This window comes from Chionomys nivalis, chromosome 1, assembly GCF_950005125.1.
Source record: "Chionomys nivalis chromosome 1, mChiNiv1.1, whole genome shotgun sequence".
Classification (NCBI taxonomy): Eukaryota; Metazoa; Chordata; class Mammalia; order Rodentia; family Cricetidae; genus Chionomys; species Chionomys nivalis.
In genome coordinates this window covers 33,675,474-33,700,309 of record NC_080086.1, presented here as the reverse complement: position 1 = coordinate 33,700,309, position 24,836 = coordinate 33,675,474, and the positions used below count along the sequence as shown (strand labels likewise).

Sequence of the window (24,836 nt, the reverse complement as noted above, 5' to 3'; positions counted from 1 at the left end):
CCTTTGCACTCCTCTGACCCGTTGCTTACAAAGGCCTCAGTGGCTTAGATTAGCAGCTGCTGTGGGGTCACGGGAGAGGTAGGGGCTGCCTGGTTCCTGTCTTAGCTGTCCAGAGGTACAATCCTGGGATGGGAGTGACAGGGCCCAAGGAGGCCACATTGCCCAAACACTGTCTCCTAGAACATTGGGAAGCCATAGTGTCCTAGGGATGGTCAGGAAAAGAAAAATCAGTGTAGCGTTGGTACAGGCCAGGGGATGATGGGATGTGAGGCATGCAGGTGATTGTCAACCTCCCAGTAGGTTGAAAGGAAAAAAATCAGGTTAAAACTAACATGGCATACTTAATGAACTCAGCACCCAGAGGGCTCACCTCTCAACATGCATCAGTGAGGGCTGGTACATCACTGTGTGTGAAGGGGCTGTTAGCTAGAGTGTGTTCTGTCTTCCTGGCAACGGTCCCCTGCTGGACCCCAGGGCTCTATCACCTTTCCAAATAGTCCCCCCCCCACATACGCACACAGCGCATCAAGAGAACAGTGATATTCTGGGGTTCAGGTGGATGTGCGGCCTGTGTATGACAACAAAGTGCAAATCAGTGACAGTGACAAGCCACTGTCCTGTGCCCACAAATATCTAAAGGTCAGACACAAAATTATTGGGAAACATGCAGGAATGTGAAGTTATCATGCCCAGTTGTAGACACTCAGGACTCAAAATGGGGGGGGGGACTTTAAAAATAAAATGTATACTTCTTGGGCTTACAAGCTGGCTCAGCAGGTAAAGGTACTTATTGCCAAGTCTGGTGAATTGAGTTTGATCCCTGAGATCCACATGGTGGAAGAATAGAATCATTCCCTAAAGTTGTCTTTTGGCCTCCATATAGTTCCTGTGGCAATCACCCCCCACCTCAGAGGCAGGCAAGCGCACACACACACACACACACACACACACACACATAAATAAATAAGTATAATAAAAAGATGCTTTTCTTTACTTCAGAGAAAATATTCCAAGTAGTTTTTTATGAATCAGAGTAATAAAAAATAAGCAAAGTTAAAACGTATCAATAAAGTACACCTTTTCATTAAAACCCACAACCATGTTTTTAAAGTGTTTCATACAGTAAGAGTTTTCAGACAATTCTGGTCTTTACACAAATTAAATACTGTCACTGTAGAGCCCCATAGGCACCCCCTTCTTGCTCGAGCCCATATTCTGAAGAATACCTTCATCTCCAAAGAGGGATAGACCCCCAAGAAAAGCAACCACCACTGTCCACAGGGCATAGCATAGTGCCACATCTAAAGAGTTCTAACTCCTGCATCCTGGCCTCCACGCAGGGGAAGGCCACAGGGGGTGGTAGAGCGCCCCCCCTCCCCCCCACACCCCGACCCTGCACACTTAGACTTACTTCAGAATGGACTTGCTGTCGCTGATGGGCACATGGGAGCTGGATGAGCAATCTTCCTTCATCTTCGACTCTTCAGCCTCAGAAGTCACCTGTCAGAAGATAATAAAGGGTCACTATTGCTGTGATGAAACACCATGATCAAAGTGATTTGGGGAGGAAAGGGTTCATTTGGCTTACACCTCCGTATCCTTGTTTGTCACTGAAAGAAATCCGTACAGGACCTCAAGCGGGCAGGAAACTGGAGGCAGGAGCTGATGCAGAGGCCACGGAGGTATGTTGTTTACTGGCTTGGTCCTCTCGGCTTACTTGGCCTGCTTTCTATCAGAACCCAGGACCACTAGCCCAGGGATGCCACCACAGACAATGGGCTGGGACCTCCCCCATCAATCACTAATTAACAAAATGATTTCCAGTTGGATCTTATGGAGACATTTTCTCAATTAAATTTCCATCCTTTCAGATGGCTCGAGCTTGTGTCAAGGTGACATAAAACTACCCAGCACAGGTGTGCTGATGGGGGAGCCAGGAGGAGCCCCAGCCAGGGTTGTCCAGTAGTCTTGATATTTCATTTATCCACTGGAGGGTCATACTTGTTCAAGTTCAGGGTGGTTAACGTTGAAAGTGTCAAGTCGAGGAGCTCGCTCACCTGTCCCTCGGGAAAGTTCTACAGGGTCTCCAAGATCAGTCCCTAAGCATTTTCAGCCACGTAGTCTTTTCTCTTGGATGAATATCATCCAGATGATGGTTTCTTCTTGACTTTTCTAGAGTTTTCCACTGCTCTGGTCTTCGCTCTTCCTTTCCCACAGAGCTGGGGCAGTGACTCATCAATGACTTTGGAGTCTACTCCCCTGGACCAGCTCTCCTAGTGGGGATTCATCTGTATTACACTTATTCATGGACTACAGAGCAGTTCTAGGAACTGTCTAGTTCTTACAGTACCACCACGAGGCACTAATCAACATTCCCAGTTTTACAGTGAGAAAAAGGTCAGAGGTGAAGCCTCAAACCAACCAATGAACAGGAGTAGGGTACTCTTCAGAAACAAGAGTCTGGGTGCCTGACTCTAGCCTCTTGACTCCTCTACTCTGTATGTTTTTGGTGAGTTCTCAACCCGATAAGCCATGTGGAGCCACATCCAGAATTCGGTTTCTGCGGCAGACTCGCATTTGAAGCTCTTCTGTCTCTCTTTACACTCAAAACCAGGAAGCCTGAGGGCCTTCAGGCCTGCCCATATTGCTTTCACGGAAGGTAATGTACAAAAACCTCTCTCTATTCCTCCACATCTTCTGAATTATAGTTATTCCCTAGCACATGCAGAGGTACGTGGGTTCCTGAGACAGCGAAGGGGCCACACCCTGTGACTGGAGGTCCGCCAAGCTCAGCTGTGCACCCGTGTGGGCTGTAGCCACAACTTGGAGAGTTTTAGGTGAAAACGAAACTTGCAGGAGTTCTTTTTCCTCTCAGAAAATACATGGGCAGGGACTTGTTCTCACTAGATCCTAGCAGTACAACGGAGAATTTGCTCCTGCTCACTTCTCTTTGGTGTGTCTGACTAGGCCGCATGACTGTCTGCGGAGCATTTAATAACCACATCAGTAAAGCAAATGAGCAAAACAAGGGTTTCTTAGCTCAAGCCCTAATTCTTTGATCGTCAGCCTGAGGACAGTGATGGCTACCGGCCAGGTCATGCATCAAGTGTGCAGATGAGGGACACAGGAATGCTTTGTGTCCAGACAGAGAATTCACTGTGCTCCTCAGAATGGCATTCAATTTAAAACTTACCAGCTATTTATTTCCAGAATTTTCCACTTAATAATTTCAGACCAAGGTTGCCCCCGGTTACAGAAAGTAGAGCTAGGCTAGAGCGACTGCTTCCTGACTGAGGCCCCTCCATGAGGGTCCTTCCTACCTTCTGGGCAGAAAGACGAAGCCTAATAAACCCTCAGTACTGATGTAAGCTCTACTTTCCAGCCCTCTGACCAGTCCAATGTACGTCTCTGTTCTCCTTGCCTGATACCCACAAGACAGATGTCCCCACTAGAAAGGCATTTGGTTACAGAAGCAGGAAAATTACTGTTGGCCGGGAGAAGTGGGAGGATGTGGGGAAGATGGGCTTAACTGCAACCTTACAAGTATCCCATCGACCCAGCCCTGCCCATTCTAAGGCAAGACCAGTCATGGCCCACAGAGACATCAGGCACTTGAAGGGCAGACTTTGACCTATGTAATGACGCAGCACTGCCATTCGGGATCAGAGCTGGGGACTCCCTGTGTATTCTTGTTGGCCCAGCAACAGGGTTTTCAAAATAGGGCTAGGTTCCTCCATGCTTGGCTAGTAAAAAGAATGGATGTCCCTGTGTCTTGGTAGTTCCTCAAACTTGCCAGAGCAGAAGTGTTCCACCCAGGGGAATGCCCTGCGATGGGGTTTCTGGGATGACACGGGTTCCACAGGCATATGGCATAACAATGTAAAATTGTTACAAGCTCGTTACAGGAAGCGCTGCAATAACTCTGGAATGATGGAAAGTGGGGTTTTCCCTTGCTTTCCTCTGCATCATCAGCTTTTGCCCATTTCCTGCATGATGTCCCAGCGTTGGTCAATTTTGAGGCTCTTTCTTCTCATATGGCTTTTGCTATGTTCCAGAAGAGTCTTCCTCCTGGCCTATCCTTAGCTACCCCAGCACACCAGGAGCAGGGTGGGCCTTGGTCAGGGTGGCGTAGAGCCTATCACCTGGGCCTCTACAATATCTATAATCCCACGTGATTAAGTGATGTCCCCAGGGGCACCAGGGCACAGTGGGGTGGCCACTAATGCCTTTCTGCTTCACCCCTTGTCTCTGGTATCAAGAACAGCTTGGAACTTCATGGGGGTGATGTGAGTACAGGATTCATAGGCTCCCCCACGTCACTTCTTTCAGAGTTGGATACACAGCAGTATGCAAACCAGGCCTATTCCTGTAATCCCAAGCTGAGACAGGAGGATTACTGCAAATTGAGGTGCAAGTTGTGCTCCAGAGTAAGAGTATGTCTCAAAAAAATGTAACTGTGTTCAGAGACTAAGGGACAGGAATTGGGGGCACATTCCTCTTTTTGAAGAGTAAATCTTCTGATTTATTCATAGGAAACCAGAAATCTGGGTTTTTATGGGTTTGTGCACCATTACTTAAAGCTGGGTGCTTCGGGCAGAAACACCAGCTGCCCCCAAAATGATTAGCAATCTTTCCACCTCCCTGAATGTGGGGCCATGCTACCAGCTCCGCCTTTTCTGCTATAAAAGGACGTGTGTGGATCACCTTCCTGATGGCATCAGCAACCAGTTTCCTGATATCAACCCACAGTCACTCTGAGCACACACACGTGTAAATGTTGAAATAGGAGTGGCGGGCCGCTTCCCGCCACCTGGCTAGCTTTACCCAAAATAATTACATGGAAACTGTATTCTTTTAAACACTGCTTGGCCCATTAGCTCTAGCCTCTTACTGGCTAGCTCTCACATCTAGATTAACCCATTTTTAATAATCTGTGCACCACCACAAGGTGGTAGCTTACTGGTAAGATCCTAACCTGCGTCTGTGTCGGGTGGGAGAATCATGGCGACTGCCTGACTCGGCTTCTTTCTCCCAACATTCTGTTCTGTCTACTCCGCCTACCTAATTTTCTGTCCTATTAAAGGGCCAAGGCAGTTTCTTTATTTAACCAATGAAATCAACACAAAACAGAAGACTCCCACATCATTTCCCCTTTTTCTGTTTAAACAAAAAAGAAAGGCTTTAACTTTAACATAGTAAGATTACATATAACAAAACAGTTATCAAGCAAGAATTACAGTTACAATCTTTATATCTATTTTATCCTTTATCATAACTAAGGAAAACTATAACTATCTATCCATTCTTCAACTCCATCAAAGACTCCAGAAGGATATAATATTACCTAAGTAAACAAGAACTAAGAAACTTCAAACTCTAGAAATGACAGAGACATCTCGCTGCCTGGACAGTCACCCAAAGTTCCTCTGTACAGTTGGGGCATCCATCTTCAGCCTACAGGCCATAGTATCCAGCAGACATTTCCATGAATCAGGAAATTTCAAAGACAGTTCAGTCACTATCTGTGTCCTGCAGAATGTCTCACAGATTCTTTCATGGGTGTTTGCCCAGGTAGTCAGTTGTCTCTGTCAATTGTTGCACATTTTGGATATCTCTCGTTTGTTAAGTAATATTAATTCCCTTCTCAGATCTTCGAAGGAGTTGAAGATTAGATAATTGTAGTTACTCTCTACATTATTTAGACTCTTTGAAATAGAATGTTTAGTATATTTATTATTTGTTCCTATTGTATATAGTTGTATTTGGTTTGGCTCTGTCTTATTTAGACAAAAAAGGGGAGATACAGGGGAGAACCAGCCAATCACCTTGCTTGTAAGGCAGGGTTCCCCGAGGATATTTTTTACTTATAAAGATTGCGGGCGTGCTCCCCGCCTTCCCTTCTGCTTTCCTGTTCTCTGCTGGAACTTCGGTTCTGTGAGTCTTTCCCTAATTAAAGCTGAATATTTTAATTTCCGTCTGCCATTCATTTACTACGCTACATGTAAAAAGTAGAATGAGGCTCTGCACACAAGAGCAAGCATGAGGCATTTGTCTCTCCGAACCTGGGCTTCCTCCTTGAATGTAACGTTTTCCAGTTCTACCCCTTGTCATGAGAATCCCTACATATTTTGGCTTTTAGAGGCTCTCATGAGTGGTAGGTACTCTTTCCTCTCTGGTTTCTCCCTTTGCAAGTCTGTTATGGTTAGATGAAAAACCACTGGCTTTTTATGCTGACGTCTTATCCCATTACTTTGCTGAGAGTGCTTATCAGTTTTGAGAGTTTTCTGAAGAGTCTTCAGTCTCCTTCAAGGACAGAGTCACATTGTCAGCAACTGGAACCTAATTGACTTCTCCCTTTCCAACCCATATCCCTCTTTTACCTTTCTCTTGTCTGCATGTTTGTTGGTACCCTTGTCTTGCTCCAGATCTTACTGGAAATGCTCTCATTTCCTCCTGTTTAGTACAATGTTGGGCATAGGTTGGCCATCAAGTATTGGGCAACCCATGATTCACATTTATTTCACAATAATCAATGCTGTGAAAATGATTATAGTACCAAATATGATGTACAGATTCAAAACAATCTTCACTCAAATTTCAATGACATTCTTCACAAAATTAGAAAAAAAAATTAACATTGATATAGACCAAAATAGCCAAAACAATCCTCAGCAGAACGAGCAATGCTGGCAATGTAATTGCCCCTGCTGACAGTATATCACAGAACCACTGCCCCTGATCACAGTATATCACACAGCCACTGCCCCCTGATCACATTATATCACATGGCCACTGCCCCTGTTCACAGTACATCACACTGCTCTGATCACAGTACATCACACGACCACTGCCCCATCACAGTATATCACAGGACCACTGCCCCTGCTCACAGTATATCACATGACCACTGTCCCTGTTCACAGTATATCACACGACCACTGTCCTGATCACAGTATATCACAGTCATCGAGAAAAAATAGCAGAGCAGACATTACATCAGTGAGTGGAATAAATAACCCAGAAATAAATGACACACAGCTATGGCCACCTGAATTTTGACAAAGGTGTCTGTCGAAAGCACAATGCAGAAAAGACCGCATGACTCACAAAAGTGCTGGTGAAACTTGAATTCTCACGTGTAGAAGAATGAAAGTAGACCTGAAGAAGAGCCTGGAACTGAACTGCTAGAGGAAAATGGGAAAACACCCAAGTCCCAGGCATAAGCAAGGGCTTCCTGAAAAGTCTTTCCAACCACTTATGAAATAATCCAAAGAATTGAGAGATGCTATGTGTAAACGGTTCAAATGGCAGCGTGAAGGCAACACCTACAAAATGCGGGAAACCTTTCCAGCTACACACCATAGACTGATATATACGATACACAAAGCACCGAAAAACAACTAGATAGCTACTTAAAAGAAGAAATACAAATGGCCAATAAATACTTGAAAAGTATTCAACATCCTGGACCACTGGAAAACTAAAATGAAAATTAAAATTGTTTTAGAGTTCATTTCACCCCAGTTAGAATGTCTGAGTCCATCTCACCCCAATTAGAATGTCTGAGTCCATCTCACCCCAATTAGAATGTCTGAATCCATCTCACCTCAGTTAGAATGTGTATCTCACCCCAGTTAGAATGTCTGTCATCATAAAAACAAATGCTGGCAAGGACGTGGAGAAATACACCACTGGTAAGAATGTAAATTTGTACAATCACAATGAAAATCAATGTGAAGATTCCTAAAAAATAAAGTCAAAATAAAAAAGAACCAGCACATGGTGCAGCTATGCCTCTCCTGTGTATATGCCTGAAGGGTTCTAAGTCACACACCCATGAACACTGCTGTTATTGTTTTTTTAAAAAAGGAACCAGTTCCTGTCTATTACCACGGACCATGGACGCAGCCACCCGTGCAATGGAATTTTATTCAGCTGTAAGGAAAAGATGAATCATGACATGTGCAAGGCAATGTATGGGGCTGGAGACATTGTGTAGAGCAAATGAAGCCAAACTGAAAGAATAGGGAGCCTAGATTTAAATTCTCTCTCTCTCTCTCTCTCTCTCTCTCTCTCTCTCTCTCTCTCTCTCTCTCTCTCTCTCTCTCTGTGTGTGAGCGCATCAAATCTTATCAAGCTGGAATTACAAACGGTTGTGAGCTGTCCAACGCGGGTTCTGGAGACTGAACTCCAACCCTCTGCAAGAACAGTGTACACTCTTATCACCGTGCCTCTACCCAGCCTCCCTAAGATGCTAAAAATACCTTCAACAAGTTTTTTTTACTTATTTACTTAATTTGATGTGTATGAATGTTTTGTCTGCATGTATGTATGTATGTGCACCACATGCCTAGTATCCATGGAGGCCAGAAGAGGGTGTCAGATCCTCTGAGTGGAAGTGGAGGTAAAAGCTGGTTGTGAGCAACCATGTGGATTCTGGGAATCAAACCTGGCTTTCCAGGAAGAGCAGCCAGTTCTCTAAGCTACTGAGCCTTCTCTCCAGCCCCCAGATTTTTTTTTTTTTAAGAAAAAGCACCAGTGCCTTCTGTTGCCATAGGTAACCAGAAGCTATGTGTTGCAGTGATGCTGATTGCTTCTGTGGCTCTACATCTTGGACCCGCACACAGTGGATCTGCACTTGGAAAGAGAAGCAGTCTCTCCTGGGCTAAGACACTGGTGTTTCAGGCATCTCTTACAGCAGCAGTCATGGCTACATAGTGAATTTAAAACATAAATAAATAAAGATAAGAAGAAGAGAGGAAGCAGAGCACACACTTGCAAGACAGCCACACTTAGGTATGAGACTTGTTTGTGGCTTCAGACTCAGGCCTGGCTTAGTTTACAATATCTTTATTTTCCCTCAGAATGAGAATACTCCCTTTCTTTTACTATGTAGTAGGTGCACCAATAAGTGGAATTTTCTTTAAGTCAAGCAGTGGCAGCTTACTAACAGAAAGGCCTTTTTGAGGAGCTCTGGGCTGGGAGCTACTAAGACCTGGGTGGCTGCATATGCAAACCTTGTCTTTTGAGCCTTGATGTTCCTATCTGTGCAACAAAAATGTTGCCCTCCAATGGCTTTGACATTTCCTCAGCTGCAGAACTCTTTATTCAAGTGGGAAATTTACGCAAGCAAAATTGAAAAGGACTGCTTTGGTAGACAGTAAGGCAGCTGGCAGCGAGCCAGTCCACTAGAGAGTCAAGTGATGTTTTAGTGAGACACTGCCTTCCCTTGTTTCCCCTCAGCCGGTCCCTGAGGACATGCCCCAGTAGCTGGTAGTGTCTCTTACAGTGAGGTAGCATTAGGTAATCAGAGGAGAAAGGGTGGAAGGGGGAAGGAGTATGCCCTTAGCATCCTTGGGAGGGTAGGGGAGCAGTAATCATGGGGGCATTGGTGGTTGGAGGGAGAGGGGGCCATTTCGGCCAAAGAAGCTCTTCCATTTTCCATAGGCCATAGGTCTCATGAGGGAGGAGCCTCGGGTCGTGTTTAACCAGTTTTGCGGAAATGAAGCTATTCTACAGATACTTTGTGTCTTTCAATTGGACTATAGGACTATTGAAACAATGGACCCCAAATAAATGGGAATTTTCCCAGAAATCTCATGGTAGGGGAAGGAAAAGACAAGCAGCGGGGAACTTGTCTTCAGGAAAGCGATTTCACACGGTCCTAATAACATGTCACACAACCTCACAAGATGAGACTGAAGCCCAGACTCGGTTGGGTCAAAGGTGGGCGGGCTCACACCTTAACCAGTCCTGACTAGATATGCACAGCCCTGACCCTCTATTTAAGCTTCCGCTGCACTTCAGGGCCCTGGAGGTGTTGAGGAATATTATTTTAACTAAGCAAAGACGTGTTACATTTGCTGATGCCGTGGAATAATACTTTAACTATGTGAAGGGTGTTCCATTTGTTTCTGCTGCCTTTGTTGACGATGTAAAGATGTGCCAGGCTTGTTTATGCTGCATTTGTTTAATTATGTAAAAATGTCTTGCATTTTTTTTGCACCTTGCCTGCCTAAGATACCTGATAGGTCTAATAAAAAGTTGAACAGCCCATAGCTAGGTGGGAGAGGGGTAGGCAGGGCTGGTGGGCAGAGAGAATAAGTAGGAGGCAGACTCCAGAGAGGGAATGAGGGAGGAGAACACCCCTGGGCCAGAAGCCAAGGAGCTGCCAGTCAGTGAAAATAAGATATGCCGAAGCAAAGAAAGGTAAAAGTCTTCGGGCAAAATGTAGATGAAGAGAAACGGGTTAAGTTATAAGGGCTACAAAGAAATAAGAGCGAAGCTAAGGCTAAGCATTCACAGCTAAAAAGTCTCCATGCCGTGATTTGGGAGCTGGGTGGTGGCCTAAAAGAAAGCCTGCTCCACTGGAAGTAAGATGGACTTGTGCGGTTCGCTGGCTTTCTTTGTCCCTCTTTCCGGTGTGGCCACATTGAAGACATCTCCTTTGTCTGTTTGCCACTTTCTTTTGCAGGGGGTGGGTTTCGAGACAGGGATTCTCTGTGAAACAGCCCTGGCTGTCTGGAGCGTCCTTTGTATACCTGACTGACCTTAAGTTGACAGAGATCTGAGTCTCTGTTTCCCTAGTGCTGGGATTAAAGGTGTGCATCACTACGCCCGGCTTCTGTTTTCCACTTTCGATTTGGCTCTTTTAATTAGTTTGCTGAAAACGGGTGGCCAGACCTGAGTTGTGACACAGGCTGTGACTACCACATTGATTTGCCCAATTCTCCTTACTGGGTTGATCTGAGCCAGCTGTCACTCGTCCCATGCTCACAGTGTCTTAGATGTACAGGGTACATGAGGGGTGTTCTAGCGACTGCTGACAGGGAGAGCTTGAAGAGAGAGCATATTCACCTTGTCAGGAAGCAAAGTAGAGTGTTTCTCTATATGGGTCATTTTCCTCTGACTGCTTCCCTAGTGTGAATCTCCCTGTGCCCTGGACAGGGTATCCAAACGCAAGCATTTTCAATGGCCCACTTTCAAACTTTTGCAATTAAAAAAAAAAAAAAAAAAAAAAAAAACTATGATCATACTCTTAGCTGGCACTGAGTCTGAGGCAGAGACTCACTGTGCAGGTAGATGCCCCTTGGGAGAAATAGATGGGGAGAGGATACAGCTGTGAAACTGGCCTGGCCTACCACCCCGGCAAGTCTGCAAAGCAATCCCAGATGTAACTGGACAGCCAGTGTCAGCAGGGCTGCTCCCCTCCACCCAGCAGCCTTTGTCCTGGTCCTGCTCCCCACCACCCAGCACACAAAGCTCAGGCCTCTACACTCACTCCTCTGGCTGATAGATGCTTTTTCTGCTCCTCAGAGGATCTTCAGGAGATAGCACACCTGACTACCTTCCCTGGGCGAACAGACAATGAATGAGTCGCCCCCACTTTCCACTACAGCGACTGCTCTGTTCTGCCAGGCATGTGGAGGCAGCGACAGCTGGCACACAGCCTGCCGCGGAGTGACAAAGGCCACAGGAGCTTTTACAACCCCGGGGTCTGGGCTTTTGTCTTTTTCTGTTCGCAGAAGGCCAACTCTAGTTCTTTAGGCCACTGCAGGACCTGCTCACCGTGGATCGGTTGCAGAAAGGACAAGGGGAGACGCCACTGTGGTGGAGTATTCAGGAAGTAAAACAGCCTTTTACTGTGAGCTTATGAGTGGCCTGCTGTTCAGTCTCAGAGGGCCCTTCCATACTGGTGATTGAAGATGGCACTGTCCTTACTTGGCAATATGGACAATGGGTCAACATCTAAAGTAAAGTGGAAGTTGATCCGTGAGACCAAAGAGCTTGGCTGCCACTATTTTAACCTTTCCTGGCGTGATTCACATTTAAAATAAGAAATGGAGTGGCTTGACCCGCAAGACAAAGGAGGACACAGTCAGGCACAGCCAAGAGACTCCAGCAGGGCTGCCAGGCTAGAAGGGAGGCAGATGCAGGCTATGTTGCCCTGTACAACTGGCTCTTAATGCCGGGGACAGGAGCCCACGCTCCGAAAACAATGAGCCTCTAAAAGGTCCTTCCAGCACCTGTCAGCCCTCACAGGGCAGAGCTTCCCCAGAGAGAAGCCAGCTGTCTGCTGAGGGGATCTGACTGGACACAGACTGTCTGGTCGGCCCTCAGCAGTACAGCCACCTAGATAGCCAGCTGCTTTGGCATAAACAGCAGGCAGTCACTTAGCAGCTGCTGTCCTCTCCTGCTGTCCAGTTCTAATGTCCCTCCTGCCCCTCGCCTGCCATTACCCACCTGTGGCTCAGCCATATCCCTCCTACCCCAGCCCCAGGCTGCTCAGTTCCACAAGCTAGGAAGCCCTGAGAGAGTGTGTACACTGCCAGTTGGAGGTGATGGGGGCCCAAGGAAGGCAGACAGAGCTGATACACAGTCATCACCACCTTCATTCCTACCTGACCATGGGTGACCACCCTCGCCAGGCCACCTATGTACCCTATGATCCTGGTGATGCTATAGGAACCTGTTCTGCCATATAGGCCTCCTTGACAAGGCTCCCCTTCCTCGGAATAAACTGATCCTTGTTCTTGGTTCCTGTGTGGACTGTAGGCCAACCATCTACTCTCCCTTTTGACTTCCTAATATAAACTGTAGCCCAGAGGCAGTGTCTCACCCGCACACCTGTAGGACAGATGTTGGTTTCCGCCCTTGCCCTTCAGTGTTCTTTCCTGTAAGCTGAGGCAACAAAATAATTTCCAACCTTCCCACTCTTCCTCACGCAATACCTCACACCTCCTGGCTGTGTCCCCCACCCCCACCACCCCAATTCAGTTTCTCTCCCTACCTATGGGAGGGAGGATTCATGAAAACTATTCTCCACACAGCTCTGGTCTGGGGGCCAACAAGAACTCAGGTGGCCTGGGTCCAGTGGTGCAGCACAGCTGAGTGGCCCCCCTGACTACTTGGTGCTAGCTGCTGCCAGGTTGTCCTCGGTATTTTAGTATCAGCTGTACCCATGCTACCTTTGCCCTGGCCTGCGTGCCATGTGCAGTTGCTCGGAGAGGTTTCTCTGGAGACAAGATGCTAGGTCTTACAATCCTTTGGGATGTGAGTTCTTCTGAGAACATAACACCTTCATCTCAGACCAAGAAAAATGTGTGTGTGGTTGTGCTCATGTGTGCATGCAAGCCCACACATGGATTGTCGTACAGCCAGTCAGGATGCCTGCTGAGATTCCAGATCTTGCCCCCAGATCCCAGGCTGAGAGTTTCTGCTGTATCCCAGAAAACATTCTGGCTGAGCTTTTCTTTGACCGTTGGGCTGTATATGACCTCAGCTGCTCTGCCACCACTAGGTCTTGGGTTTGTTAGGCAGTTGTAGTGGCAACTGGTCTGGAGTGTTTCTTGGGCTCTTCTCAGAACCGAAGCCACATCTCTAACACTAAAGGTCAGGCAGGGGGATGGGCAGGCCTCCAGTTTTATCTCAGGGTACGTCCCAGAGGAAGTCCCTTTAGGCAGGAAGGAGATTCGGGGAACTACAAGTTTGGGGAAACTGCTAAAGGTTTGGGCAAGCAGTCACTAGTTGTTAAGTGCTTACTTTTAAAGGGTTTCAAGGGGCAGCAAGGTGGCTCTGTGTGTAAAGGCACTTGTCACCCAAGCCCGAGGACCCAAGTTCAATTCTCAGAACTCATGAAAAGCAGATGGAGATAAATGACTCCACACATGCAGCATGGCATGGGTGTGACCTACAGCATGCACGGGAACTAATTCACACACAACAACAACACTTCAAAATATTTTCTTCAGTGTACTTTTAAGAGGCTAAACAACTCAGCCCTTCCAGGGCAGGCTCAAACCTTACCCTGCCCTGATTGTATGATCTTGTCAAATTCTTTCTATTTTTAAACTAGTGTTCCTCATCGGTTAAACAATTATGATCCTAAGGGTTCATTTCTTTTCTTTTCTTTTTCTTTTTTCTTTTTTTTTTTTTTTTTTTTTTTTTTGGTTTTTCGAGACAGGGTTTCTCTGTAGCTTTGGTGCCTGTCCCGGAACTAGCTCTTGTAGACCAGGCTGGCCTCGAACTCACAGAGATCCGCCTGCCTCTGCCTCCCGAGTGCTGGGATTAAAGGCGTGTGCCAGCACCGCCGGGCCTAAGGGTTCATTTCTAATAAACGTTGTTGGCATTGGGCTGCAGGCCCCAGGGAGACAGCAAGGTTCTAAGAAGGGAGTGTGGGACTCAAAGAGGAAGGAGAAAGGGCTCCTAAGAATCAGGAGATGGGGAATGTAGCCCTGAAACCAGGACTCAGATCCCTCGCGGCACAGGCAGAGGGCTTCCCCCTAGAGCCTGTAGTCAGGCTGTCTCCTCTGAGGCTTGCTTGGGGCTGAACTTCTCCTTCCACGGTGTTCTTGTTCTCTGTTTCAGGGGCCCATTGGCTCTGGCTCAGGGAGACCTGGCCTTTGACCCGGTTCTAAGTCTCACCCACCAGACTCTCCTGAGTTTCAGACGGACACTTGAGTTACGACTCAAGCTGATAAAAGGTCGAACAAACACAACAACGTGCTAAACACACTCTCGCGTAATTTCGATCAAACAATATTTTGACCCAAGATGAGTTTCATCTTCTCTTTTCTCCCTTCCTCTCTCCCCCAGCCGCCCCCCATCCCCCTCCCTTCTGTCACTCTTCCCACCTCCCCCTCCTGAGGGAGCAGGAAGCTGCAGGCGGGTCTGTTTACCTGTTCCACTGTGCCTTGCAGTTCTGTTTGTTTTCCATAGCTTCTGGCATTGAATCCTGAGTGACACCCTAGGACCTTGCAGGCAAACTGCAGCAAGGGTAACAAGAATCTCTCCTACCAGCTTAGCGTGTCACTTTGGTGAACAAGCTGCCTGGGTTCTATTCCTGGATCCCAGTCCTTACCTGTAATTGACACTCTTTACTTCCCAACGAGGTGGGCTTTCTAAGCTCCCTTACGGGTTTTTTTATTGTTTATTTTATTTTATGTTTTGATTTTTCGAACAGGGTTTCTCTGTAGCTTTGGAACCAATCCCGGAACACTCGCTCTTGTAGATCCGCCTGCCTCTGCCTCCTAAGCCTTAGGATTAAAGGCGCACGCCACCACCGCCTAGCTCCTTAGAGGTTTTTTGTTTATTTGTTTGTTTTAAAGGTTTTGATTGTCTTGGTACTGACAGTCTACAAGTTGGGAACACAGACAAATTACAGTCTAAGGAGTGAAGTTAAGGAGACTTGCAGGTACAGTTCCCTACTGTTCTACCCCACGGCGCCTGTCCGCCCCCCCCCCCCCCCCCCGCGCGCCGCCGCCTTTTGATTTATCTTGATTTAAGTAAGGCTTGGGGTGGAATACAGGCTTCTTGAGTGCTACACAACCACTCTACCAGATGAGCAGGAGCCCCAGCCTCTGTAACGCGTCAACCCTCGGTTTCACATTTGAAAGGGGGGGGGGGGGGTGGGGATAAAGAAAGCAATACTGTGGCCGCACAGTGAGGGGTGAATGGCAGATTGTGTTAAAACCCTTTGCTCACGGTCAACCGTCTCAGACAGCAACTGAGGAACAAGTGCCTTGGTGAGCTATCATCCTATCCTTGGCTTTCCGTCTGTGAAATCAGATAGCCCGGCTGGAAGCCCTCTTCCCGCCTCTAAGACCACGTCTCTAGGAGACTGGCTGAGAAGAGGGAAGACGTGAGCACAGCTGTAGGGGGCAGTTTGGTTCACGTGTCCTGCTAAGATTTAGCCCCTAAAGTGCCTTATCCTAGGAGATGTTAGGCACAGTGCCACTCTCAGCCCTAGCTGGAAGCCCGCAGTGCGCCAGGCTGGCAGGGGGAGGAGACTCGCGCACCGCGGCCGAAGGGCACAAGTGCTCAGGCTCTAGCGCGCTCTGCCTGAACGCCGCCCGAGTCGAGAGTGAAGCGGACCGAGGACATCCATTACCTCTGCAGCCTGGGTATCACTCACCGTCCAGTCATCGCGCGGTCCAGAGGCCACCAGCAAGGATGTCCCTCCGCCTGCACCAGAGTTATGCCTGCACCGGGCTCCAGAGCCCGGCATCTGCTGTCGGGGGTCAAGTCCGCCTCTGTCCGCCCTAGACACACCTCTTCCCGCCCCTAGACACGCCCCTCTCCGCCCTGGGAACGCCCCTTCTCCCTGGTCAATAGTACATCAGTCCATCTCCTCCCTCCTGAGTGCTGGCTACTGTTACCCCTCAAGAAGACCCCAGGCACCTGCCCGCTTGCTTGATTTCCATGGACACCAGCAAGTGCTCCGCAAGTCACTTAAGTTCCCAATCCCCTCGGGGGACACCACAGGAGGCAAAGAAAAAGCAGCCGGATTGAGCCCTAGGGGCTAGCGGGTCTACAGGAGGAGGCCAGGGATCCTGGGTAACGCATACCCTTGGGTTTCAACAAAGGCCTCTGCGCAGGCGCTGCAATTACAACTGTATGCATCCTGGGGGGGGGATGGTGTGTGTGTGTGTGTGTGTGTGTGTGTGTGAAGCCCACAACATTTATTGTCCAGATAGCACCTGTAAGCAAAGGCGTGGCTTCTCAGAAAGCTCCATTAAGATATCCGAGCTGGTGAATCAAAAAAGTTACTTCCTCTCGCCTGCGCTGTCTTCTGAGCACGGATTTGCCAATGCTGAGGCAAGAGCCTTAGACTATAGGCCGCTGTGGGATCTTGGGGGAGCCGGGTGACTGGGGTGCAGGACTGTGGGGCAGCGGAGCTTTGTAGGCTCTGTTTTATGTCACTATTCCAAGTCCTGGCCTCAGGACCTCTTGACTGCCTCTGCAATGTAAATCAGCTAAGCTCAGCCCTTGGTTTCCAATCCTCTTAGGGTCACATGGCCATTTTAGAGTATGATGTGGATCATCTAAAAGTATAAGGTGTTCGAAAAGCCCGGGATTTGAGTCCTGGGACCCAGATTCAGCGGATTTTTCTAATTATGGCTGGGACTGTGAGCATAGTGCCGGCACTTTGTCCTTTTTTTTTTTCCTGCTTGGCGGACTCTCCCTGTCTACGCCCCTACCTGCAGGGGGCTAAAGGTGACCAGCCCAAGTCACGCTCCAGCTCAGCCTTTGTTTGCATCCTATGAGAATGATCTGTTCTCTGCTAACTCAGGGTTCCTGTGGTTGCTGGTCTGTTGGAATACACGTTTCTTTCCGCAGTCTGAATGCTGGGCATCATTAGAACTGAGACCAATATTTGGTTGCTTCTAAAAGCTTTTGCAAACCAAATGCACAAAATTCCACCATAACTCCTAACTTCTCCAGTCCGTTCCCGCCCACATGAGGAAGTAAACAGGCAGCCTTTACTCCCTGGGGCTCTCTAGCATGAGTCACGTGAATCACGTTCTCTGCCCCAGTGTCTGCTGCTGTCTCACCTGGTTGGGGACGTAGGTCTGAGGTGTCCACAGCACTCGTTATACATTTGATGCGGTTGTGGGTCTGGTCTCCTTAGGCTCCTCGGCCCTCAGCGACACTGACCACTGCTTCTATTTCACCCAGATTAGGAGGGGCTGCCCTGCTGCCCAGTGTTGGCTGCCTCTCACATCTGATGAGCACTGTGGTTCCTAACAGTTGCCTTACTAAATGCACACTGTCTGGTTTGAAAAAGGGAGGGAAGAAGGGAAGGAGAGAAGGGGAGGGCAGAAGAGACAGTAGAGAAAAACCTGCTTATTCGGACCAGCTGGTCCCTAGTGGCTGATCATGGCTGCCTGTATTTTTCATGCTATGCTCACAACTTAGAAGAGGATGGTATGCCTAGAATTTAAACAGGTAACTGATAAGTTATCAGTGTACAGTACACATTGTAAGCTGTATTTTGTAGAACTTTTGCTTCGCTCTTTATGCTTCAGCAGTGTGTATTAGACTAAGATATAAAATGCGTAAGAGTGGGAAAAAATGAAAACAGCAGTCTATCCATCTTGACAATCCTCGCCATGGCTTTCTTATGGCTTTTTGAGAAGTGGTCCTCACACTCACTTCTGGGCACAGAGAGGAGAAGGAATTCGTGGAAGAAGGGATTAGAGGGAAAGTGGAGAAACTTTAGTTTTCTTAGTGGAAAGAAGAGCTGTCTCCCTTCTTGACTCATGTGGATGAAATATGCAATGTCTGGAACCCTGGCAGCCAATTTGAGATCACGACACAATATGTCCACATGCTAAAGCCTAGTGGAATATAAAGGAAAAGGGATTCCTGGTCTTTATTAAAGGTCTTGGAGTTTCTGTACTGTCTTCAATAAGGCTTCTCAGCAATGATGGAGCAGTATTGTGACACATGGGCCGTGTGACAATTCTTTCCCACTCCATCTTGCTTCCTTAGTTTCCTCCTGTCCTTCCTCTGTCTGGTCTGGTCACACTGAACGTGCCTCTCAGTCTTTGCACTTGGTGTTCCTAAGTCTCTTATCCAGACCCTGCCAGGCTGACTCCTCGCCGTGTCCTTTGGGTTTGGACTTATTGTCTTTTCCAGATCTTTCCTCCCCCTAATATGTCCCTTCCAACCCATTTATTACCCCCTCCTTGTGTTCCATGTCTTCATCCTCAACTAAGGGACACTCTTCCCTCAGCTGGTGAACACTGGGCTGTCATGGTTTGGGTTTCTCTCCCTTAGCCAGATTCAGGAAAGATACAGACTCTCAGAGGCCCTAGCGTCATTTCCAGGTGAGACATGAATAATATGGGATTGGGGTTCAACTTCTGGTGGTCCTCTATTGGGGGGTGCATTTGTGCCTCCAGGAGTGAGGCTAGAAGGACCTCTTCCAGTCTCAGGGGCTGAGGCCTCACAGAACTCTTCAGCACCACAGCCAAGGGGCCTTTGAGGCGTTCCTGTCGGGACCTGAGCCCTGTTCATGATGGAAGGCCTATTCTTAGAGCATGTGGCCATCAGGATATCTTTAGGAAGTGTGAAGATTTTCTTAACAATCCAGGATGATTTGTAGGGCCTGTGAAAAGGCAAATGGCCCAGTCTTTCACACAGGAGCCAGGAAGAAAGAACTTGATTTGCAAGTGGAGCATTGAAGCTACTGGGGAAGGGCTAAAACCCACAGCATGGTATAAGGTGAGGCTTCCCCCCTTCCCCCCCCCCACCTCCTCTGCTCTAGGCTGGCTGGAGACATCTTGGCAGCAAGCTCTGTTCTAAAGTCACTGGGGAATTACCTTTGTCCTTTGTGCAGGAGTTCATGTGCTGAGATAGAGTTTAGATAGACACATGGATTCTAAAACCGGTGAATAGGTCTCTCATATAAATAATATTTAGATGAAAATCACTTTATCCTTTCTTTCAGGCATTTAATTCTACGTTTTTTGCGTGTGGGAGTGTGGGTGTAGGTGTTCACTCATAAACATGCATTGCCTACCACACACACACCCACGGAGGTCAGAGGACAACAGACGAGAGCTAGTTCTCTCCATCACATGGGTCTCAGAACTTAGGTCATGAGTCTTAGCGGCAGGCCCCTTCCCTTCTGAGCCTTCTTGCCCACTCATCCTCCTTTGGTGAGACAAGTTCTCATGTAGCCCAGGCTGGCCTGGAACTCATTTTGACCATGTAGCAGAGTATGGTCCTCTTGCCTCTACCTCCCACGTGCTGGGATGACAGGTGTGTACCACTGGGCTTGGCTCTGAGAACCATTTTCAAGGCCATTCCTTTAGAAAAATAAGTTGGATTTTTGAATTAAAATTAGTGACTGATTTCCTAGGGCCCTTGGCATGGCTTTGTGTGACCCTCACTGTTTCATCATCTCCAACACGAGATTCCGAACAAATGCCTTTTCTGAGCAATCGCTCAAGAACTTAGTGTGGTTCCAAGGGGACTTCTGTGGCTGGTGACGGTGCCTGATCTGCTGGAGAACCAGTCACACACCATTGGTGGTCTGTGCTTGGGTGTGGCCCCTCAGGAATGAGGGCATCGTAAGCTCTGAACATGCAGGAGGCTCTGTGAGGGCTTGCCCTTCGGTTTCAGGTAATGCTCCGAAATTCTGCACCCCCCCTCCCACCTTTTCTGTGACACATGGTTCTCACCAGCTCCATTTGTTAAAGTGCGAATAACAACTTTGGGCTAATATAAGAGACTCTCGCCCCATATCAGAACCAGGCTGGGAATGAACATAAATTTTAATGCCATCTGCTGCACAACTGTCTTCTCGTTAAATATGCACATGCTTGACTTGATGATGCTTTTTTCCTTACCATAATGCTTTGGGAATGTCTTTGTACCCCTAAGTGCTAGCACAGGGTTTCCCAGGAGCCTTTACTAGGGGACATGGCCGGAAACGCTGCTGAGACTTGCTTTAGAGCAGAAAGAACTGGGTGGCTTGAGCCCTTCCCCCATGTAGTCCTGAGGGAAGGGAGCAAGTCTGGAACTAACAGCTGCTCCCAAAACCTGCCGCAGATGGGCTGGCCTGAAGTCACCTTTCTCGCCTTCTGATCTTCCTGATACTGGAAATGCAGCACACCCAGGGAGAGAGTGGCTCCACCCAAGGGTACAAATTAGAAGGTTGAGGAAGATCCCAGCACTTGGGAGGCAGAGGCAGGCGGATCTCTGTGAGTTCGAGACCAGCCTGGTCTACAAGAGCTAGTTCCAGGACAGGCTCCAAAACCACAGAGAAACCCTGTCTCGGAAAAAAAAAAAAAAAAAAAAAAAAGGTTGAGGAAGGATACCATAGTTTTCCCAGGGCTTCCCTGTTTTAGAAGCCCTTGCCCCAAACCATCTGAGACCTCCTCTCCTGACCACCTCCTCACACTTGGGCTACTTCACCAGGCATCCACACTTCTGCCCCTTCAACTCCCTGACTGGGCTCCTGGATGGTTTAGGCAGTGGGGAGCTACTGAGTACTATTATCTACATTGCTGTTGCTGTGAACTGCTGTATCATAAAAAGAAAATACAATAGTACAGCCCTGCATGGCTCCCCAGCATGTTGCGTTTCAGCTGAACTATCATTTGGGAGGCTGCAGAAAGAGACTTCATGTTGCTCTGTATTTCTATTCCTTCTACAAACCACTGGGCTCAGGGAGCCGCAGGAAACAGTTCAAGGGCAGGAAGGTTTACAGGAGGACACTGCTCCTCACAGACATCTTCAGAGAGGGTTGACCAGCACCCCACAAAGAGCCTGGGGTTACTTGGGAGCCCTAGTTCCTGAGAACAGTGAGCTGCTGCCAGAGAGACACACGTCTTCCCTCAAATCAGGATGTGAAGCCGCCAGAGGAAGCAGAGACCTCCCAGAGGGACAGACACAGAGCCTCAGGGAGCACTCACACACACAAGGACCATCTGTCCAGCTCTGAGTGTCTCTAACACAGAGCATCTTGGGGAATTCACTAAAATTAAGAGTCATCTGAGGAATGCAAAACATTCCTGGGGCCAGGGGCAGCCTGGCCTCTAGTCTGTGGCCTTGACATGAGAGCCTTGTGACTAAAAGAAATAAAAGATGATTCAGTTGAGCTGAGCTCCCCTTGCTGGCGCTGAAGCCCACCCCACAAGTTGCCTTTTGAGTCTTTGGATTCCAAAGACTTGCGTGTTGGGAGAAGATGGGAGTCATAGACTTGCTAGACTTCTAATGCTTTGTCTCTGCTTTGGAACGGGCACTGGTTTTTCATCCCAGAAGTACTCTTGGCGAAAAGGATAACCCTTGTCAATATAGCTGTGAGAGCAGAATGACCAGGGTGTTCATTAGGATTCCCCAGAGAAACAGTACCGATAAGACACGTATACAGACGATAGCCGGTGGGTATCTGTGTCTTCCACACTGACCATCTGGAGTTCAAACATAATGGAGATGCCTTGCAACTGTATGTGTTGAACTCTATAGGATTTCCTCTGTCATTAGTCCCTGTGTTTTACAGTGTGAGAATTACTCATAATGTGGTCACACTGATCTAGGGAATGAGATCATCCAAAGTATATGGAAGCACACATGTGACTTACACCACGCCATTTCATTACAGGTCTTGAGTATCCGCATATTTGGGCATCCATAGTGGACTGGAACCAATTGCCCAAGAAAGTGGCTCAGGAGATTATGAGTTGATGTTAGGCAGGACCCACAGGCTGGATATTAAGATAAGGGTGAATTTGTAGTCTGAAGTCTGCCCTCCAGTGAGCTGAGAATTTAGCAAACTGCGGAGCAAAATGGCTGGTGGATATGTGTTTGTGCCATAAAACCTCAGTCAAAAGGCCACAAACTGATCAAGTGAGGCCCCACCCACATCACAGAGGCCAGCCTCCCTATCCAAGGGTCTATTAAGTTATATGTTAATATCACTTAAAATACCTTTACTATAGCAACTAGATTGGCATTTGATCCAACAGGTGGGCCTCTAGGCCCGTAGGCTAGCCAAGATGCTACTTGAAATTAGCCATTAGCCATCTTAGGCAGTGATGATCAATGCTGGCATGTGACCAATAGTCCACATTGCCCCGCCTCCTCATGAGGACAGTCTCCATGTAGAGTGTGAGCTCATAACAGGCCTTCCAGAACTCCAGGATGGAACCAGCCTCTTTTCATTGTATGTTGGCTAGAGTCTCACTATGTAGCTCAGGTTGCCCTTGAACTCACAATCAGGTAACCACATGCAGCTGGGATTTCATGCTTTAATGTACCTATGTTGCCGGTGGCAGGCAATTCAGAAGACTTTTGCTCCTCCTCGGCCTCATGAGTCTATACTAGGGATTGCCAAATGCTTTCTGTGAAGGGGCAATAGAACTGTGTTCACATTTTCAAGGTACTGCATACCTATTGCAGTCACTCAAGCATAAGCAACCACAGATCAAAAGGCAATGAATGGGTGTTGCTTTGACAATAAAACTTTATAAAACAAGCAGAAAGACCGATTCCATTTTTCTTTCTGTCAACCCTTTGAAGGGACGCATAAGCTGCACTGTGGCTTAAGATTCTTTTGGCATAAAGAAACAAAACAAAGAAGACTTTATTGTCTCAAGTAACGAAAAGCCCAGATATTGACAATCTGGTATCTCCAAGTCATCTTAGGAGACCATAGTCTGTTGTCCGCCATCTTCAATGTTTTGGTTCTGTGAATCCTGCTGCTTGCCAAAAGCTTCTGAACTTCTGGAAGATGCATTTGCATTTTGGGGGGGTGGGGAGACAAGCAGGGCAATGCCATAGCAGTGTTCCTGTTAGTGCTCAGGACATCCTTTCAGAAATTTTCTCTCATTGCCATTGGCCAGAGCAAGAGATGATGGCTCACCAAGGCTTGGTGAAGGCCATATCTGTCCAAGGGGCGGATAGGTGCGTGGTGAAACTTGAGACTCCACAGGTAGCAAAAGCAGTTCAAGGGAAGAAGCCCAGCTGGAGGCAAGACTGGGAATCACGTTGTGCTGAGCAAGGAGGTGGTGAGGAGAGAAAGGAACTGGCTGGATGGACAGAAGTCTCCAAAGGTACTCCCTTTGCAGATCACCAGGCCCAAGGACCATGGCTCTAGGGAACTGAGAGACTCCTTGTTAGAGAAAGGCAGTAAGACCATGGGGCACTGAGAGCCACCCACAACCACAGCATCAGGAACTGAAAATGCCTACTGGGGAATGAGGAACAGCTACTGGGGTTAAGGGGAATCTGTTGAGCTGGGGGTGGGGCTGGCCTGCAAGCTTTGGGGCAGGAGCATGGGGTCTTGGAGACAGCTGTTTGAGCTGGAGTGTCTGTCACTTCTGCTAGAGATCCCAGGTCTGGGAGGTTGCTTCTCATAGGCCTGGGGTTGAGGAAGCCTTGCCAAGGCTAGGATCTTCTCCCAGGCTTGGAGATGGCAGGAACAAGGCCTAGGGTAGTTGGTACCACACTTTCTGGCCATCAGAGATGGGGGAAGGACACTCTAAGCATGTGAGCACAAGGATGCTCACGATGACAACGGGTGGAGGGCTGGTCTGGTTCTGCTCGTCTGGGTGTGGACTCACAGGTCCTGAGCATGGCAGAAACACAAAGGGCTGTGAACCGAGTTCTCTAAAATGCCACACCTGTGTTGAAGATTCTACAGACTGACTAGACAGAACTCTATGATTGCAGAGTTTGGATGTGGCAGAACTATCCTGGGTTGTTCATAGTCTCCAGTTCATCTCCCACCTCTGTATCTGGCTTACCATCACTTACTGCCTTCCTGTGAGAGCTGCCTGTGTCTATAGCTCACAGAAGTGAAAACAAGATTGAAGTTAAGACCTGTTCTGAGAGCGTTTGGCATGCTTAGTTCCACCCAAGCTGGCCACCCTAACTTCCCCCTTCTCTTGTCCTCCTTATTAACCATTTCCTGTTCTCTTTCTACTTCTTGAGAAAAATGGGGCCACGGGCAACTTAAGTAGAAGTGAAAGTGTCTACTCTGGATTGAATATCTGTGTTTTCACCCTCCAGAATTTATCTATTGAAGTCCTGGTCCTTAGTGTGATGGTGTTGTGTGTGTGGGGTGGGGGGGCATTGGAAAGTGACTGGATTAGTTGAATGGAGCCCACTTGCACGGCAAGAGTGGTGTCACAAAGGAAAGACACAAAGAGATGGTTTCTACCTCAGAAGCTGCAGGAACTAGGAAACAGACCCTCCCCAGCCCCTTCCCTTGCTGGAGTCCTGAGCAGTCGGAACAGCAAGACTTGAGTATGTGCTGCTTAAGCCTGGTCCATACTGTTGGTTTGTCTCTGCTGCCCAAGCCAAGACAGGACATTAGATCAAAACTCAACTCTCTTGGAGATGAAGGGAGATGAGAACAAATGTCTGTCCACCTCGGGTAGGATACCAACGATGGACCTCGGAACAGTTCCACCAAGTTTGGCCTAGTGAATCAGCAAGTTTATAGGGGTGACTTACTGGAGTGTGGGCTCAAAGGCAGCCCCAAAGCCCAGGCGAGCATTGGTGATGACTCACAGAAGTTGCATCCCCAGGTTTGTTGCACA

The 24,836-nt window shown here is 48.0% G+C and overlaps 1 protein-coding gene across 2 annotated transcripts in view; it reads right to left on the bottom strand.

Moving 5' to 3' along the window:
- Positions 1-15,998, bottom strand: part of Rassf4 (Ras association domain family member 4) — a 36,687-nt gene extending 20,689 nt beyond the window's left edge. For both annotated transcript variants that reach the window (XM_057786020.1, XM_057786011.1), the window contains exons 1-2: positions 15,914-15,998; positions 1,412-1,500 (exon numbers count right to left, since the gene is read on the bottom strand). In XM_057786020.1, coding sequence (XP_057642003.1) covers positions 1,412-1,473 — 62 coding nt within the window. In that variant the 5' untranslated portion in view covers positions 1,474-1,500; positions 15,914-15,998. The remainder of the gene's footprint in view (positions 1-1,411; positions 1,501-15,913) is intronic.
- Between the last annotated feature and the right edge of the window lie 8,838 nt (positions 15,999-24,836).